Consider the following 17,020-nt stretch of genomic DNA (forward strand, 5'->3'; position numbering starts at 1 on the left):
TTGTGTGATAGGTTAGATTTACTTTGGCTTTTGAGCGAGATTGGCTTTGGAACAGCCAATTCCTGCCATTTGGATTTATCTAAAGAAATTATGGGTTTATTTTAGGCCTTTATTTTCTTGTCGTATTTCTTTGTTGCTATGGTAACCTTCTACATCCCCCAAATTGCCCCTTCGTCTGGCTGATGGGTGGTCCTTTTCTTCAATAAGGCCGATGCACATACAGAGCATGTTGTTTTGTTGTCTCTATCTCTTTCTCTCTTATTTTTGGCATGTCTGTTGAATGGAAAATAGATAAGGCTGCAGACCAGATGACAGCAAATTGATCCGGCTGGTCACAGATGGAGATGTGTGAGTTGAGCTTGAGTGGTTCAGGCCTCTGAGTCTCACATTTCTTTCTGCCCTCCTGGAGTGTGGTTTTCCAAACAATACATTTGTACACAAGAGTCCTCCCTGTTCTCTCCCCCTTTGGCACATACTTATTATTAAGTCTCAAACACGGTCCGTGACACAGAACATAAACGCCCTGATCAGAAAGTGCTCTGCTGCAAGCCAGTATGAAAAAGAGGAAATGCTGCCTTCTTCTCTGCCACATCCTCTCATTGGTGCTTATCTTCCCTTTCGACCCGGTGACATGTGATTTTCTTTTAAAGCAGCAGTTTGAAATTGAGTGCAGTAAGGCCATTTGCATTGATAGAATTCACAAGAGCCTCCTTTCAGATTGAGCGCAGCCCTCCACTTCTGATATTGCTGTTTTGACAGTTTGTGGAGTTAAGGAACTTAATTTAACTGAAGTTACCCAATTCTGACAAGTTGCTCTCAGGGTGCTGAAGGTAAGTTTATTCAAAAAGATTTTTGTTTATGACCTTGTTTGAAACTCACTGTCAACCTCAGGAAAAGGAAGCCACACACACATGAAACACGAAGAAAGAAAAGTTGCTCACTGAAACATTTCACTTCTCCAGATCCAGGAAACAACAGTTTAACACGCTCCAGGTCACGTCTGTTTACTTGATGTGTTTGCTGTGCTTTGTCTCAGACCATATGATTGAAAATGTTCAGAGGAGAGGTGCAGCCTTGCAAATCTTTGGATCTATAGTACTTGGTGTGTTGAGTGCTGAGCATGCCAACAAAAGAGATAGGAAGTAAGAAAGCAAAACATCTTCCTTCCTCAGTTGAACAACCATTTCAGTTATAGTCTGTGCGCCTCTGTGTTTTTAGATGCGTCTAACACCCTCAGACATTACCAAAACCCGTTCAAAGCACTCTTTGTACTCAAAAAGCAGAAATTTGTAGTGCAGTCAGTGTAGTCAGTATCTTTCACTTGCTGGTCAGTGACTGCAGTAACTCGCCTGCAGCTCTTCAAAGCTGAGCAATATTGTCATGAAAACTTACAGAGCCCTTGTTGAGTGAGAGACTTTCTGCCAAATATGTTGATGGGAAAACTCTTTATTCTTTCTGTTGTGGTGTATATTTAAACACTTTGTCTCGGTGTGTTAAAGCACAATTGACTCTTCTGCAGGTGTTTTGACAGGCTAGCAGAAGTGAATACACTGCATTGAGGAAGAGTGATGGAGGCTAGTGTCTTTGAATATCACAAAGAGGAAGACACTGTGGACATTCAGTCTTTCCAAGGTATGTGTGATCATTTAGTGATCTGGTGATTATCTTGTCATAATCTTCATTTAGTGATTCTTGATTTGGGTAGCACATGTACAGTAATCTAACATGTTTCAGCTTTTTTACTTAAATCTTATACAGTATGCTTGATATCAAAGTGAGCCATTTTGTAAACCATGTACCTGTCACATTTGTGCTCACGTATTTAGTCTACCCAAACTGATACAAATAGGACAGACTAAATATTAGAAACACCTTTCACTTCAACGCACTACATTTTAAAAGCAACATGAATTGAATCAAAGTCTCCAAAATAATATCAAAGTTATTACAACTACATTTATAAATGTATGACTTATAGCAGGAGTGCTTTTTTAAACATTAGTTTTAGTGTGGTAGATGTACTTGGTGAATTGGAGACTATTATTAAACAGATAAACTAGTGTAGAAATCCTTTTGCAGACCAGACCAGAACTGACTGAGCTGTGAAAGTCCTTAAAATGAAAATGAAGACTGCTTCGTAAATGTCTTTTTTTGGCTGGTTTTTAAAATCTGACATTATCATAATGAGGTGATATGGTGGTGACATTTCAAGTCAGTCTGTACTCAAGGGGAAGCTGTTAACGCAAGACATGGACTCCTTTCAGCTCGGTTTTTGGTCTCCACCATGTCCTCCAGAAAATATCTGGTTCTTTAGATGCTAAATCCTACTAAGTTTACCAGCTGCTTTCTATTGTTGTGCCACTTGGTGAGTTTTTGTGCTGAACATAGCTGATCCCGAAACAACTCTGTGGAGAGTGTTGTGATTGGACAATCAAAGCAAATCATTAATCTAAGAGACTATTAAACACTGTGCTGCAGAATTGTGTGATATTTCTCTATGAATTTATCCCTGTGAGTGATGCCCTTCACATAGTCACTTGAGCTGCAATTAATATAAAAATGTTTTTAGAGCATAATTTGCACACCAAAATATTAGAAGATTGTAATTTTCACATTTTATAGCGAAATGAAAACCAGTGGCTGCTTAGAAAAATATGTGATGTCATGCTAGGAATGCAGTTGAACATGCTGAGTGTAATGTAGCTCCAGTGTCATTAAGGGTCTTGTATTCGGCAATAACAAAATCAATAAAACATTAAAAGCTGTGTTAAAAAATGCTAACTGACAGATGCAGTTTGTTTATATTTAAACAGGAGATAAGCAGAAACTTATACAGCCAACATTTTTAAATGACCCCAGATTTGAAAAGCTAAAGCAGGTAAGTGATTCATTTCTGCCATCTACATATAGACTTTTGTCTGAATTTCTGTCTTCCATTCATCATTTACAGTAACATCAAAGTCCAGCCTAGAAGGACCAAAGATACTACATCCCCCATGTGCCTTTAGTAGGTTGAAGTTAAATGCTACATGCTACATTGCAGAGCCTGCACATATGTGTGCAGTGAAGCGCATGAATAATATCTGATACAGGGAGAGAGGTGGAAGGATCAGTGAAAATTTAATGAGCATAATATTCTGAGGTGATGTGAGCTAGATCAGAGAGGAGCGAGGAGCTGACAGAGTCTGCTGGATCAGACTTTAAAACACATTTTGATTGGATAAGATGAGATCTCAAGTTCTTTATGCAAGTGGCAATGAATGAATAAATGACTAAACAAGCCTAGCATTTCTAATATGGAGAACTGGGAGAAAAAAACAAGTTAAATATATATATATATATTTTAAAATTACATCAATTTCCATCTACTTCAAGACCATATTATCTCTGAAAAATGATTACAAGAATTTTAAAAATCAAGGTCTCACACTGTTTTTCATCTACCACATTGAAACAGAAAAATGTATGAAAGCAAATGTTGCTGACTGTGTGATGAATTATGTCGTGGTAGACACTGGTTGATTGGATCAATAAAACATTGAAACCGGAGCACATAGTGGTTCAGAGTCTGGAGGAGGATCTGTACGATGGACTGGTGCTTCATCACCTGATGTGTGAGTTAATACCCATTAGTATGATTGCACTGTCATCCCTGATATTTCATTTGTCATTACCATGCTTCTATTTAATCATTACTGAAATTAGAAAATGACAACTAACAAATGTTTTCCTTTCAGGTTCTCCTAAAAGGTGTCAACTTTAATACCCAGAACAGAGTTCATGCCAGTAAGACTTTAACCTCAAAGTAATTATTCCCTGATTTCTCCAGCCAGGTTGGCCGGTGTGAACTTGTCTGTGGAGGAGATGGCACTGAGCAGCACTGCTCAGATCCGCAAGCTGAACATGATCCTGGAGGAGTTGGACAAGAGACTGGGTCTGCAGGACAGCAGCCAGATCAAGTGGAACGTCAAACGTGAGTCATGGAGCTGACTGGGCTTCAACAATGAAGCAACAAGGGAACAAATGTTCTGTCCTGGCATCACATTACAACAGGATTTGGTGCTAGCTCAAGGGTGCCATGTTAGCTTGCAACGGCTGTGAGGGATTGCTGAGATAAAATTTTCTGACATTATGGGAGTTCTATTTTAGTTACCTGTCAGTAGATTGTTTGCTCATCCTGGTTTATGGGATCAAAGATGATAAGATGAATGAGTAGGGGCCAATGAACATTTAATTGTGAAATTCAAGTGATCAGGGTCTTCAGTCACTTATCTAAAGTCAAAACGTCAACAATCCTCTAGTTTATAGTTTTCACCTTGTCAAATAAATCAGAAAATTTATGCTACAAGTGTTGGTGAAGCTTAAACTTCAGATTCTGTTAGTAACAATGAAGAATATTATCAATGTATTATTATCATGTCTGTGTTTGTACAATGTAAATACATGCATGATACATGTATAAAACACTCAAGGACTAAATAAAGTCGTCAGTAGTAATTAAATAACACTGTCAGCTGTTCCTTTGTTTATAAGATGTATTGGTTTCTTTGCTACTTTCCTTGGTGGTGATGAATTCTGTCATATCGTGCAAGTTGATTTTTTTTTTTTGTGTGTGTTTTGTTCTCCACTCTTTGTCTGTCAGTCATCCACAACAAAGACCTTCTGGCCACTATTCATCTGCTTGTTGCCATGGTGAGATGTTTCCAGCCTGAACTGGATTTGCCACCGAATGTGAAGATTGAAGTTTTGGCTTTGGAAGTGAGTTTCAGCACTACCTTCAGTATTTTTACAGCTCCGCATTGTTCCCGAACACACGTTTGTGGAACTGCTGCTCAATTTTGGTTCATTCTCATTTACATCTAGGTCACCAGAAGTGGAATCAAATCAGAGGTTCTGATTGAGGTTCTGACAGAGGATAGGTGAGTAAATATCTTTTCTGTGTTATTCTGCGAATGTGAGAAAAACATGGGTTCACCTTTTTTTTTTTCTTTTTTCCAACAGTGACACAGACTCAGACTCCCTCAGCAATACTGAAAGTGAGTATGAGCAGTTGGAGGTCAAACCAGTGTGACATCTTGGATGTAATCCAAACACTACAGAGCCTGTGATGACTTAACACACTTTTCTGCTGTCTTGTCACCCAGAGGACGATCCCATTCAGCAACTTCTTAAGCTCGAGGCTCACAAGGTCAACATGGTGAAGAAGGTATAACCAGGAGAGGAGAAGTGTGGTGGTAGTCCAAGGTGTTAAAACTTTTTATCTCCACTGGCAAAGAGAGATTTTTATTCATCAAAATGCAAGAAAATAGGGAAATATTTCTTACATCTTTAACGTTCTTGTTTTGTGTGCCTAGCACAGATGGTGGTCCAGACTAAAACATCTCAACAACTATTGGATGTATTATTTGTATTGATTTGTATTAATCCTATACTTTATGACCAAAAAATCTGCAAAACATCCCATCAGCCTTTGCTGTATTTTTTTTAGTGCTGATAACCAAAAATAAGCTTTAAGCTATTATTTTAAAATGCTGGATATGGAACATGATAAACCTGCTAAACATCAGCATGTTAGCATTTAGCTCAGACCACCAAAGCACCACATGCTAGAGAACTGCTTAGCCTCATACAACCGCCACAGAGGATGTAGATTCCTGTTTCTTGAGATGTGACTTATTGATTACACTTTTGCTGACAAATTTGCTTCAAAACTAAATTGAAAGCAGAATCAAAGAGTGATCTGATGCTTTTTCCTGCTGAACACAACAAACTAAAGCATTTTCCAGGTTTTGATGAAGAACAGAACATGATTGATGCTTTAAGATATAAACTAAATCACCTTATGTTTCAACCTTTCAGGCCATCTTACACTTTGTCAACCAGACTTTGTCAACCTTGGGGGTGCAGGTGGTTGATATGGACAAACAGGTAAAAATAGAAACACACTGAACATTGTTTCAGAGAACTTAGAGGTTTTCTTGTAGAAAAGAAGATTAATTGATTCGTCTCCCAGAGATTAGCTCATCCTCCTTGGATTGGATGGTCTCCAACATCCTGTGTGTTTTCTGTCTAGTTTTCTGATGGTGTGATTCTCCTGCTGCTGATTGGACAGTTGGAAGGCTTCTTCATCCCGCTTTGTGACTTCAACCTGACCCCCGTCAATCAAGCTGAGATGGTATAGTGTGGGTTCTCTATAGATTCACAACACACCAATAAGGAAAGTCTTTCCTCAACCAGATGATTAGATAATACTAGACAGAGGTACATATAATCAGAACACTTCATTTCTATGTAACTGTGGCTGTTCAAAGATGATGGGAGCTTCATTTGTGATAGATTTATTTATTCAAAATCAACAAGTCAAGATATTTATTGTTTGCCTGGCATTTGGTAAAAGTGTAGATATACCAACTGCAGTATTCAAAAAAAAAAAAAAAAAAAAAAAAATATCTAAGGCCATAATATGCTTTTTTCCACTTTTCTACTTTGAGATAATGTAATTTCCCAAAAGTGTAAAGTGAATAATGAACTACAGGACTGGAATCTGTTCAAAAATCAAGTCTATTACAATATATGATATGATAAAATTAATATTTTACAATTCTCATAATCAAAGTAGATGCATAATTACCACTGTCATGGCTCATTTTAGAATTATATCTGTGATCTCATTTTACTTGAAGCAATAGTATGAGTGTATGAAAAAATTATGACTTTTTTTTAACATAGATATGAGTTCATGAATTACTTATTGCGTAAAGACACTGTGACATGCCATAAGACTTTTTTGATACCTTAAGAAATTAAAATCTACTAATGATAAACACATAGTATACAGCATAATTATAACCAGTGATACATTATAGTGGATTCTTACCTGTTTTAGAACCAAATATATTAAATCTGACTATAATAATACCATGGACACCAAACAGAAATGTAAAGTAGAGATGAAGATTTGAGTTATCTTTAAATTAAACATACCAACATAAAGTGCCAAGATGGTTCCAGCTGTTAAATGTTCTTCTAAAACTCATGGCAACTACATGTTAGTACATTCAGTTAAAAATCCACTTTCAGCAAGCCAGGCTTTGTGCAACGGTCATAATTTTATTATCAACAATAATGTATATATTTAAACTGCAAAAATATAATATGTAATGTATAAGTATAATAAATAGTTAGCTATAACTTTAGGAGCTAAAAGATAGAGTATAACCACACAGATTAATAAAAGGTTTGTATTTGTAAATACTGTATATGGATTGAGTGGGAATTCCAAAAGTGAATGTTTACGTCTTAATTAGATTTCACAACATAATTTTATATTCAATTAATCAGAAGAAAAAATGTGTGCTAATTCTGTGTTTGATGTTTTTTTGTTTCTTGCACCTGTAGCTTCAGAATGTGACCTTAGCCTTGGACCTCTTGAATGATATGGACCTGCACATGTCCAGTGTTAGCCCACAAGGTGAGGAAATACGCATGATACACACTGTCTTGTTGACAACGTGGTTTCCTCAAACTTAAACGCCAGGCACAGATTATGCAAAAGCAAAAAACATAAGGCCTGTAAGTGAAATAGTTGTAACCAAAAAACAGTAGAGATGCTAGAAGGAAATGTCAAACTAATTCCAATGATATTATCTATCAGGAGCATTTACTAGGATGACAGGGAAATGCCAAATTCTATTTGTATGTGAGGCAATAGGGGGAATTACTCCAGTAGTTGGAGTTCATCTCCACTGTATGGGTTTGACAGCGCTGAATATAAATGAGTGCAACTCGTGCCTCAATGAGTATCACTGTGGATGATTGGCTCAGTCCAAGGTCATCATCATTCATTTAGGGAGAAATGGTGACGGAGACGGTCTCAAGGGGATGATGTCACTCTGGTGCCTGCTGATATAGGGATTTAACTTCACTACTATGGCTATAGCTAAAGTGTGTCTGTGTGTGTGTGTGTGTGTGTGTGTGTGTGTGTCTGGAGGAAGATAGGTTATCTGTATTCATGAGCACTGCTGCTGTATAATACAGAGTTATCACAGAGATTCCAGAAATATTCTGATTGTATCTGTGCACCATTATCAGATTTCCAACCATAAAATCACAAGTGCATGATTTGTGGCATTATGAGTCTGAGCATTCATCCAAAACATCATGCAACAGTAACAGCATTGAATTATTTCTTAGATTATAGAAGTTATTATTTTCTACTTTGCATTTTACGTACAGTATGTAATGTCTTCAGACATACTACTGTCAGCTTAATAAGGTTAGCATAGGTTCACTTTAGGCAGGGCCCATCCTCAAATTGTCAAATTGATTTATTTATGGTGCACATTTAAAAACAGTAAGTGTTTACCAATGTGCCTTACAGAAAATTTTAACATGAAGCTAAATTATAAACATGGACATACACTGTTAAATACCTGTTCCACACAAAATTAAAACAATCATGTAGTCATCTTTATCAGTGCAGGGACTTAAACACGGTGGTAAATACATATGTCTAAAGATGGGCAAGACTCTGAGAAGTGATTAAAAAAAAAAAAAAAGGCCTGATCAACTTGAATTTGACTAGGAATCTGATAATGGGAAGAGTAACTGATCCAATTATCTGCAGTCTGGGCACAGAGTATGGACAGAGGAGGTTAGAGATGTAAGATGGTAGTCTTTGCAGTGCTTCTGGACATCGACCGTGAGCCAGGCTAGATCTCAGAGTTTTTGAGTTTTTTTTTTTTTTTTTTTGGCTGAATGGAAGCAAATCTCCACAACAAAATATTCTGTATAAAAGAAGAGTTACAGAAGGCTGTTAAACCAGGACATAAATGCAGCTGGTTTTGGAGTGAAAGGTGTAATGTTTGGATGTCCATTTTTGGTCATGTCCAGTAAATCACTCCATGAAGAGAAGACTGAAATTGAATGATGGACTTAGTGAGTTTCTGACTTGTCTAAGTGTGTGAATCAGTCAACAGCAAATGGATCTAATTCACTTCGCTGTAGGTCTGTTATTGACAAGATGCTCTGTAATCCTTCTTCGGCTGAACCTTCCCTTCACAATCACTAAAATCCCACAATAAATCCTGCCAGCCATATAGCCTGTAATTGTAAAATAAATCCTCAACTGTTAATGTAAGGACCAGCACAATTAATCTAAGCCAGGAGGAAGGGGCTAATTTAATTATTTTGTAGTGTCTTTTTAATTACGATCATAATTGCTTTGATAGAAAGAAGAATTTCAGCACTAAGGGTCTAAAAGGGAGCATGCTGTGTGCATTAATTAGGTTCGCCAGTGGTGGAGTCGATCTTTATGTCACAGTTATTCAGTTAGTGCATCTTACAACAGAGAGCAATTTTGCTGGGATCTCATCTCACCAAGGACATATTGATTCAATTTCCTTTTGAAGTATGTTTTGTCTTCCTGATCTATGACCTGTAAGAACAGGCTGTGAGAGTAGTTACATAGTTATTAGCTAATGCTGGTAAAAGCATTCTCATATTCTCACTGCTTCAGTGGCTTAGTGGATGGTCATGGGGCACTATAAATATGCACTAATTGTTTCCTGTGGGTTATGTGACAGATATTGTCTCTCAGGACATCACTGCCACCTTGAAGGTCCTGTACGCCCTGTTCAAGAAGCATAAAGAAAAATGAGAGAGGACATTCACATGAAGAGGAGCCTAGCAACCAGAAATGCAAACAGAACTGAGTACTGCAAATCTAATTATTTAATGGGTGAAGTTGACTCTTTTTCAATATTTTGTTGGTGCTCTAAAGCTAATTTGTGTAAGGACTTTAAGTAGCTTAAACCACTCATGCATAATAAACATAGCTGTGTCTAGGATTTAAGACAAAAATATGAAGTGGAATCTGTCAAATCAAGCATATTCAGATAATGAATACACAATTCCCCATTGAAAAGCTACTACAGAAACACCAAGTTTGTTGTTCCATCCACTCTTATTTAAGGTTGAAACATTGCTCTGGTCCATAAAAGGCAGATCATTTGGTCAGGAACCCAAGCATGTTAGTGATTAGATGACCAAGTAGTCACTGTGTCACCTGCCCTGAGTACCATCTATTTTGTGAGGACAGGAAAATGGACAAGGAGGACAAAGTGGCCAACTGCTCCAAGTGTCCAGAAAGCCTCAGGTTTATTGTCTGTCACTTGCTTTTGCACCATTTTTATGTTTTAAACTCATTTTGTAATCTGTCAAAATATATGTTGATTCGAGTGTTAGTGTTGCTCAGTGTGTCCTGGTATTTTACTATTTTTCTCCCACTGTATTTCCTTTTTAATCTGACACTTCTGGAACATGCTGTCTTTTATTTATACTATTCATTTATACTATAGCACACCCCCGTTCTTGCCGGCCACATCTCAGTAAAGAAGGTAATTTTCTTTGTCTGCTTTATCTGTGGTGTGTGTTCCTGCTGACAGTTTGTGACCTCAAGTGTGTAGTGTGTGAATGTAATTGTCATTTTAAGAAAAATTGTGATATGCATGTTTTTTTGCCATTGAACTGCTCAGAATTTACTCTCATACAAGTGTAGAAGCTGAGAATGAGAGGCAGACAATTGATGTGGTTCAAAGCATATTCAACTATAACCTGAGAAATCCACTTAATTATTCTCTGTGTTGCAAAGAAGTGTTTTGGAAATCATTATTGACTCAAATTTATTTTTGTTAAATAATATCAATCTACCACCGTCTAGTCTTGTGGATTTAGTTTATGTATTGGCAAACAGTGTTTTTGTCCTGAGTGACGATCAACACTAATAACTACTTTTACACTTTCTGATTCAAATATGTTTCTTGAAATTCAGACAAACTACTTCATGCCAAGTTGATGGGAAACGCATCTTAATTCACATTTTATTTCTCTTGACATTTCAAAAAGTTTGCATAGAATTTACTGGGCAGTCAGACGACAACAATAGAAAGAGAGACAAAAAGACAATGAGAAGGTTTTTTTTTTTATATCAGCAACCGTCAACGTAACAGTATCATGGGAATCGAGAGATTTAACACCAGTCTTTAAATCAAGAAAATGATTATACAGGTAAAAGAACAACATAAAAATGTATTATTAAAAATAATAATTACAGAAAAAGGATAGATTAAGACAACTTGAGGGTTGCGACCCCAAGTCTAAAGGGTTGTACGATGATTAACAGAATAGAATTTTAGAGCTATGAAGTCATTACTTCTAATCTAATGTGGTGACTGCCTGCAACTAAGGGTATTATTCAAGTATCAGACATCTACTACATTAGACTATTGCATACTTTCCTTGTTCATAATGAGTCTTGCATCATTATTAAAGAATAACAAGCATTTTATATGTGTTGCTTTGCTCAAGAATCAGAGCTGGAGGCAGAGGAAGAGGTGTGTGTGAGAACTGCAGTGAGGGAAATCTCTGTGATGTGTAATTTCAATGAATACATGCACTCCTGTGGCTTTGTAAGTGTGCTTGCAAATAAATTATGCATGTGCTGCAAAAAATGGTAATTTATCATCAGGCGTGATGCATTTCATTAGATTTTAGAAGATGCAACAAAAGTTTAAATTAATTTGTATCTAGAAAATAAAGAATGTTCAAAGTTAGTTTGATTTCTATGTAGCTTTAAATATATCGGAGATATATCATTATTCAATTTTATAGCCAATCTCTTAAGAAAAAACACTACTACCATTAAAATAGAAGAACATTGGTGACATTTGAATTATGTAAAAAAAAAAAAAAAAAAAACAGAGCCTATTATTTTCTCCCAAGAGTGAGCTTGTTATTTTGCTGAAAATAAATTATACTGAATATCCACATTCCCTCATTGGTGCGGTGACCTAGGAGGATATAATGAAGAGTGATTTAAACTAAGTTCTGTTTACCTTAATGTTTTATGCTACAAACTACTGATCCTCACAAGGGAATCATGTCCTCTGTCGTATGTGACACACCCTCAGTGTTTACAGTGAGCTGGGGCTTTGGCAGCTGGAACCAAACATTGGTGTCTTTTCAAGTGGGATGTCATTAATGACAGACTCTCATGAATATAGGAGAGATTATAAAAGCCACATGGAGAAAAGAATCAGTAGTGAGAGTCAAACCCAATACCTTCTTTTGCTAAGTCATAGCCAACGTGATGATGGAATGATCGAGATGGTCAACCTTTACAGATTTTTAAAGGTTTCTCAACCCTTGTAAGTTGTACTGGAGTCAGAAGATAATGGCATTCTGGGAAATATTAAGGCTTAACCACCTGCAAGATGCAGTATTGAACATCTGAACAAACTGTACAGTAGGAAACCCAAAATGAAAACAGACAATCGATCCCAACAACATACTGATGCAAAGCAGGAGCTGTTGTAGCAATCATCTCAACCTAACATGTATGTTTTTAGACTGTACGAGGAAACCGGAGTACCTGGAGTAAACCCACACTAGCTCAGGGAGAACATGCAGACTCTACACAGAGAGGTCCCTGACTGGTTGCAAACCTGGGCCCTTCTTGCTGTGAGGCGACAGTGCTAACCACTAATCCACCATGCTGCCCTGATTGTTGCTTTTTATTGTAAAATTGTTCAGGCTCTTAATGATACTAAATTGTACTTCTGTGTTATACCTTCCTATACTGCTTATCCAGTTTCTTTGATTCTTTGCAGTGATTCTCAGGCACTCACTTTAGCTAGTTTAAATGAATGGTAACATTAATATCTACCTCAGATGGATCTTAATGTGGTGTCAGTTCCACAGAAGATCCAGCATGACCAGACAGGGCATCGGAGAAACCAGGCCTAATGGGATTTTAATAGATAAATGTTGGCAGGATGTATCTCAGGCTTCATGATAACAGCAGGATGTGGAAATCCAGACAATGGTTTTTAAATGGTGATGGATGGCATAAATTTGGTTTCATTAGATGGGTAGAGTGTTACTGGAATACAGGAAGTAGGAGGACATAGGAGTGATTGGTGAAAAGGTGGCAAAATAAAGAGGAGCAGTTTGATGAGCAGGACCTGGGCAGGATGATCCACAGAGGTGGATGTGGATTGGGTTAAAGTTGAAGTCAGAACTCATTATGTCAAAAGGACCTGGACAACATGGTAACAAACTTCCCAGTTGCCAGAGGATGCATGTGAGCAGACATCACATTTGAAGCAAGGTGTTGAGGTTTGACACATCCTGCAACTGTCTTTCGCCCTAGTTTTTCACCCCCATGTTTTTGCTTTAGTGATGTTTTTGTGTTGGCCAGCTTTGGATGTGGCTCTGTCAGCTCCAAAAGGTCATTTCTTTGAGGCTGGGTTAATCATCTCATAGTGTATTGATTAACTAAAAAAAAAATACACAGTTAATTCAGAGGCTTATGAAGACGTCAGACTGACAAAATGGAAGATACGATTTTCATTGAAATTAAAAACACTACTCAGTACATCAATAACACAAAGATGTATATGCATTTGTAATCTCCAATCAATTTGTATCACAGTTCTGATGCACAGAGACAGACAAACACTCAGACTCGCATTCATACCTGTGGACAGCTTAGAGTCACGTCACGTCATGTCAAAGGAAAAACAATCTTAATATCACTTTTTTGGGAAGTATTGCAATTTAATGAGCAATAACGGAAGTTCACTGGAGGAAAAAATCTGACCCTACAATTATCGGTTACCTTGTGGACTTCACTGACAACCTTTGAGGATTCAAAAAGCACTTGACACCAAGAGATTTAAACACACTGGAAAAGATAAAACTTTATTTCTCCCTGTCGTGACAATACAAAGTCAACAAGTGCAATAACAATCCAACTGAAAACAGTACTTGACATTCTATCTAGTAGTAAATACATAGACAGAACGTGGTGCACATTATCATCACTACCACACCCAAAAAGTGAGGTATCGACCATTACAAAGCTTCTGTGTACAGGTGGGTGTTCAACTGTAAGGCAACTGTTACCATGACAACCTGGAGAGACTGAAACAGATGTGTGCTCCCTTCTTCCTGTCATTTGTTTTGTTTTTTTTTGTTTTTTTTTTTTGTTTTGTTTTTCTTTTTTGGTTATTAAGGAAGAAGGTTGAGCTGATACAATTTACAGTACCACGTCACATCAGGCCAGAGTCAAGACTGTTTTCAACAAAACGGAAAACATCACAAAACCAAGTTTTAACATTTTAAGAAATGGGGGAAGGATTGCTCGTACAGTGTCTCTTGAGGGAATCACTTTTTACCCTGCTACTGCTTATCAGAGGCATAATTATGCTAATAGCCCTGGATGTGGCTGTTACTTTATTAATTATAATAACAGACCTCTCACACAGCAGAGAACCCTGAAAGGCGACATCTTCTCTACCATATCAGATTTTTGCCACTTATCCAGTTTTTGGGACTAATGAAATCCCTTTTGTCCTTCTGCACTTGTTAAAAACTTCTTTTCCCTGTTTGCTGCTGCTGGGAATAGGGAGGCAGCTAAAGTGAGAGTGCAAGAGTAAAATTTTGCACAACTGCTGATCTCTGGGGCCAATTATTTCACTTGAACACATCCAGTTTCTCTGCTGCTGAAAGTGATTGCATGAGCCTGCTGGGGTGCTCACGCAATTAAACTTTAGCCATTGAAATTGGAATTAGCTTGCTCTAACAACTCAGCAAATCTGAATATTATTGCTGATAACTGAGGATGACACTAGTGGGTCCCGTTTACAGCACTTGAACAGAGTTCTGTTAGGGTCCACTTAAACTTTGTTTAACAGAGCGGATATATGATGGCCAGACCCATCTCATGACTGGCTTATTTCTGTCTGCACATTTTTGTGTTGAGTCAGAGGGCTTACAGCCAGCTTTGAATGATTAATGCTTTATAATATTAGATGTCAGTGAGGACATGGCAATGTATGCATGAATCAGAAATTCTGTGCAGGTCCAGGCCCAACAGCTGCCAGGTGATTAGTTGCAGATGATTGGGGTAGACACCTTTCTTCCCTCTCTTACTGTACCTACCTTGTGACCACCTGGTGTTCACACTCCTATACAGTCTGATATCTACAGCATTTTTTTTGGTGATAATTACAGATTCATCCCAGCAGTTGAATTGGATTTGTGCATTTTTTTGCATTTATTTCCACTTGTTTGCATTTGAAGATTTGCTGCGTTTGTCTGACATTATAGTTCATTGAATATTTTCAGATTTGGACAGTTGATAATAGACCAAATGACAATTGAGAAAATAACTTGTGGGGCTCTATAGGATTTTATATTCATTATTTATCTATTTTGCATTTTTCTTCCTAATTCCAAATTCATTCTTTTGTTATATAATTATACATAGATTGAAAATCCTTTGGTTTTGGACCTTTGGTTTAATGAAACAAACAATTTTACCTCGTCTTTGGACTGTTATAAATTATAATGGGCTGTGGTTTTCTGATATTTTAGAGATCAAATGGTTCACTGATTAATTGGAAAAATAATTGGCAGTTGAATCAAGAATAAAAGTAATCATTATTTGCAGCATTGTAGCAAAAACTTTTTACATTTCTCCTTACAAATCTGCCAAAAATCGTTGGAAATCTTTATTGATACGTCTTGTTTATTCAGACATACTGTGTCCATTTCATAGACTTCACCTTCTTTTTAAATGTGAACCAAGTGGAAAACGATACGCCTCAGTGGTTACTCAGTGCTCATTTGGCTGGCCCCTCTGACTTTTACATACTTTGTCATCTTCTGATTACGCTACTCTATGTTATTGCTGACAGTGAATGCAGGGTCTAATGGATTTTTTACAATTTATATTATGGCTAATCACTTATAATTGTTGTTACCAGTGTGGGATGCAGAGTGCTCCATATGTAGGAACTTAATGGATATTCATTCGCATCATATTGCTAATGGAGCTGTTTTTCAGGCAGCTCTGGTAATGAGGGCAAACATGCCATTGGATGAGGTTACAGAGGAAATTGTCGCACGCTAACATTTAATGTAATCATCTCAAATGGGCTTATAGGCTCATAGCTGAGGGTTAAGGTTATATTTAACTTAGCTTAAAGCTCTTCGCTGCTGTGAAGGCATCCCTGATCCTCACCAATGTTTTGGGTAAAATAATGCAAGAGTCAAGATCATCATCACAGTCACTAAATCAGAGAGAAGTCTCAATGACCTAATGTCAAACCTTTAAATCTACAGCAGTTTAATTGTATGGCATTGTGTCTTTTTCAGACACATTACAATATAGAGAAATCACTTGTTTTGCAGAAAGGAGATTTAACACATTTCTTTGAAGGTATTGTTTTCAGCATGGCTGCAGAGACATTTTGTGTCTGGTTTCAGTAAAAAATAAAAACATTCTACTCTAAGTGAGATGCTCAGCATCAACCTAAGCTGGTACATGTTCTGAATGTTAACCACTCATGTTTTTCTCTGACTAGTTCACATAAATAAGTCACCAAATAGCTAACCCACAACTGTGTCTAACTGCTACTGAACACAAACTGACACAGCAGTGTAATAATAAACATTTTATATCCAGAAAGCTGAGCTTTTTTTTTAAAAACAGGCAAGCCTCCTTGCTTGCAAGTGCAGTTTATTGAGTACAGTTCAGCCAGACAATGGCAGAGAACTACGAAATACCTATAGGCAGTTGAATTTGTCCATCAGTCCTCTGCTATGGCAGCAGCAGTACGGTCCTCTGTGTCTCCTTACAGCCTTTATGCAGGTTGGATTCTGAATGCCATATCGCCCTGCTTTTCATTCCATGGGTGTTTTGTGCTCATTGGAAAGAGGCAGTAGTCACCTCTAACTACTACAGTATGGCTAGCCCAGTGGTGTTTGTGTTTGTAATCCAGAGAGGGGTGTCTGTGAATTGTCTCCTCTGTACCATGTAAGGGAACGAGGTGCTGCTACTCTTCAGTCTGTCCATTTGCAGCATCATTCTGGCCAAAAAAAAAAGGAAATAAATTGAGCATCATCAAGGTTCATTCATTCATTCAGATACATGGAGCAACATGTCTGCCTCTGT

The 17,020-nt window shown here is 37.4% G+C and overlaps 2 protein-coding genes across 3 annotated transcripts in view; one reads left to right on the top strand and one right to left on the bottom strand.

Annotated features, from left to right (window-relative positions):
- Positions 1-103: 103 nt before the first annotated feature.
- Positions 104-11,612, top strand: parvg (parvin, gamma). 2 transcript variants are annotated; one of them, XM_026310420.1, is made up of 13 exons: positions 104-348; positions 1,520-1,632; positions 2,814-2,878; positions 3,512-3,614; positions 3,830-3,973; positions 4,643-4,758; positions 4,864-4,919; positions 5,002-5,036; positions 5,145-5,206; positions 5,860-5,928; positions 6,074-6,175; positions 7,399-7,471; positions 9,585-11,612. In XM_026310420.1, the coding sequence occupies exons 2-13, from the start codon at positions 1,569-1,571 to the stop codon at positions 9,656-9,658; spliced, it is 963 nt and encodes a 320-aa protein (XP_026166205.1). In that variant the 5' UTR covers positions 104-348; positions 1,520-1,568; the 3' UTR covers positions 9,659-11,612. The 2 variants fall into 2 exon arrangements, with proteins under 2 accessions (XP_026166205.1, XP_026166204.1); XM_026310419.1 differs by lacking the exon at positions 104-348 and adding an exon at positions 407-830.
- Positions 11,613-13,734: 2,122 nt separating this feature from the next.
- Positions 13,735-17,020, bottom strand: part of shisal1b (shisa like 1b) — a 33,936-nt gene continuing 30,650 nt past the window's right edge. The window contains exon 5 of the mRNA XM_026310965.1: positions 13,735-16,934. Within this exon, the coding sequence (XP_026166750.1) occupies position 16,934 (1 nt within the window). The 3' untranslated portion in view covers positions 13,735-16,933. The remainder of the gene's footprint in view (positions 16,935-17,020) is intronic.

This window comes from Mastacembelus armatus, chromosome 6 (genome assembly GCF_900324485.2).
Source record: "Mastacembelus armatus chromosome 6, fMasArm1.2, whole genome shotgun sequence".
In the NCBI taxonomy this organism is placed as follows: domain Eukaryota; kingdom Metazoa; phylum Chordata; class Actinopteri; order Synbranchiformes; family Mastacembelidae; genus Mastacembelus; species Mastacembelus armatus.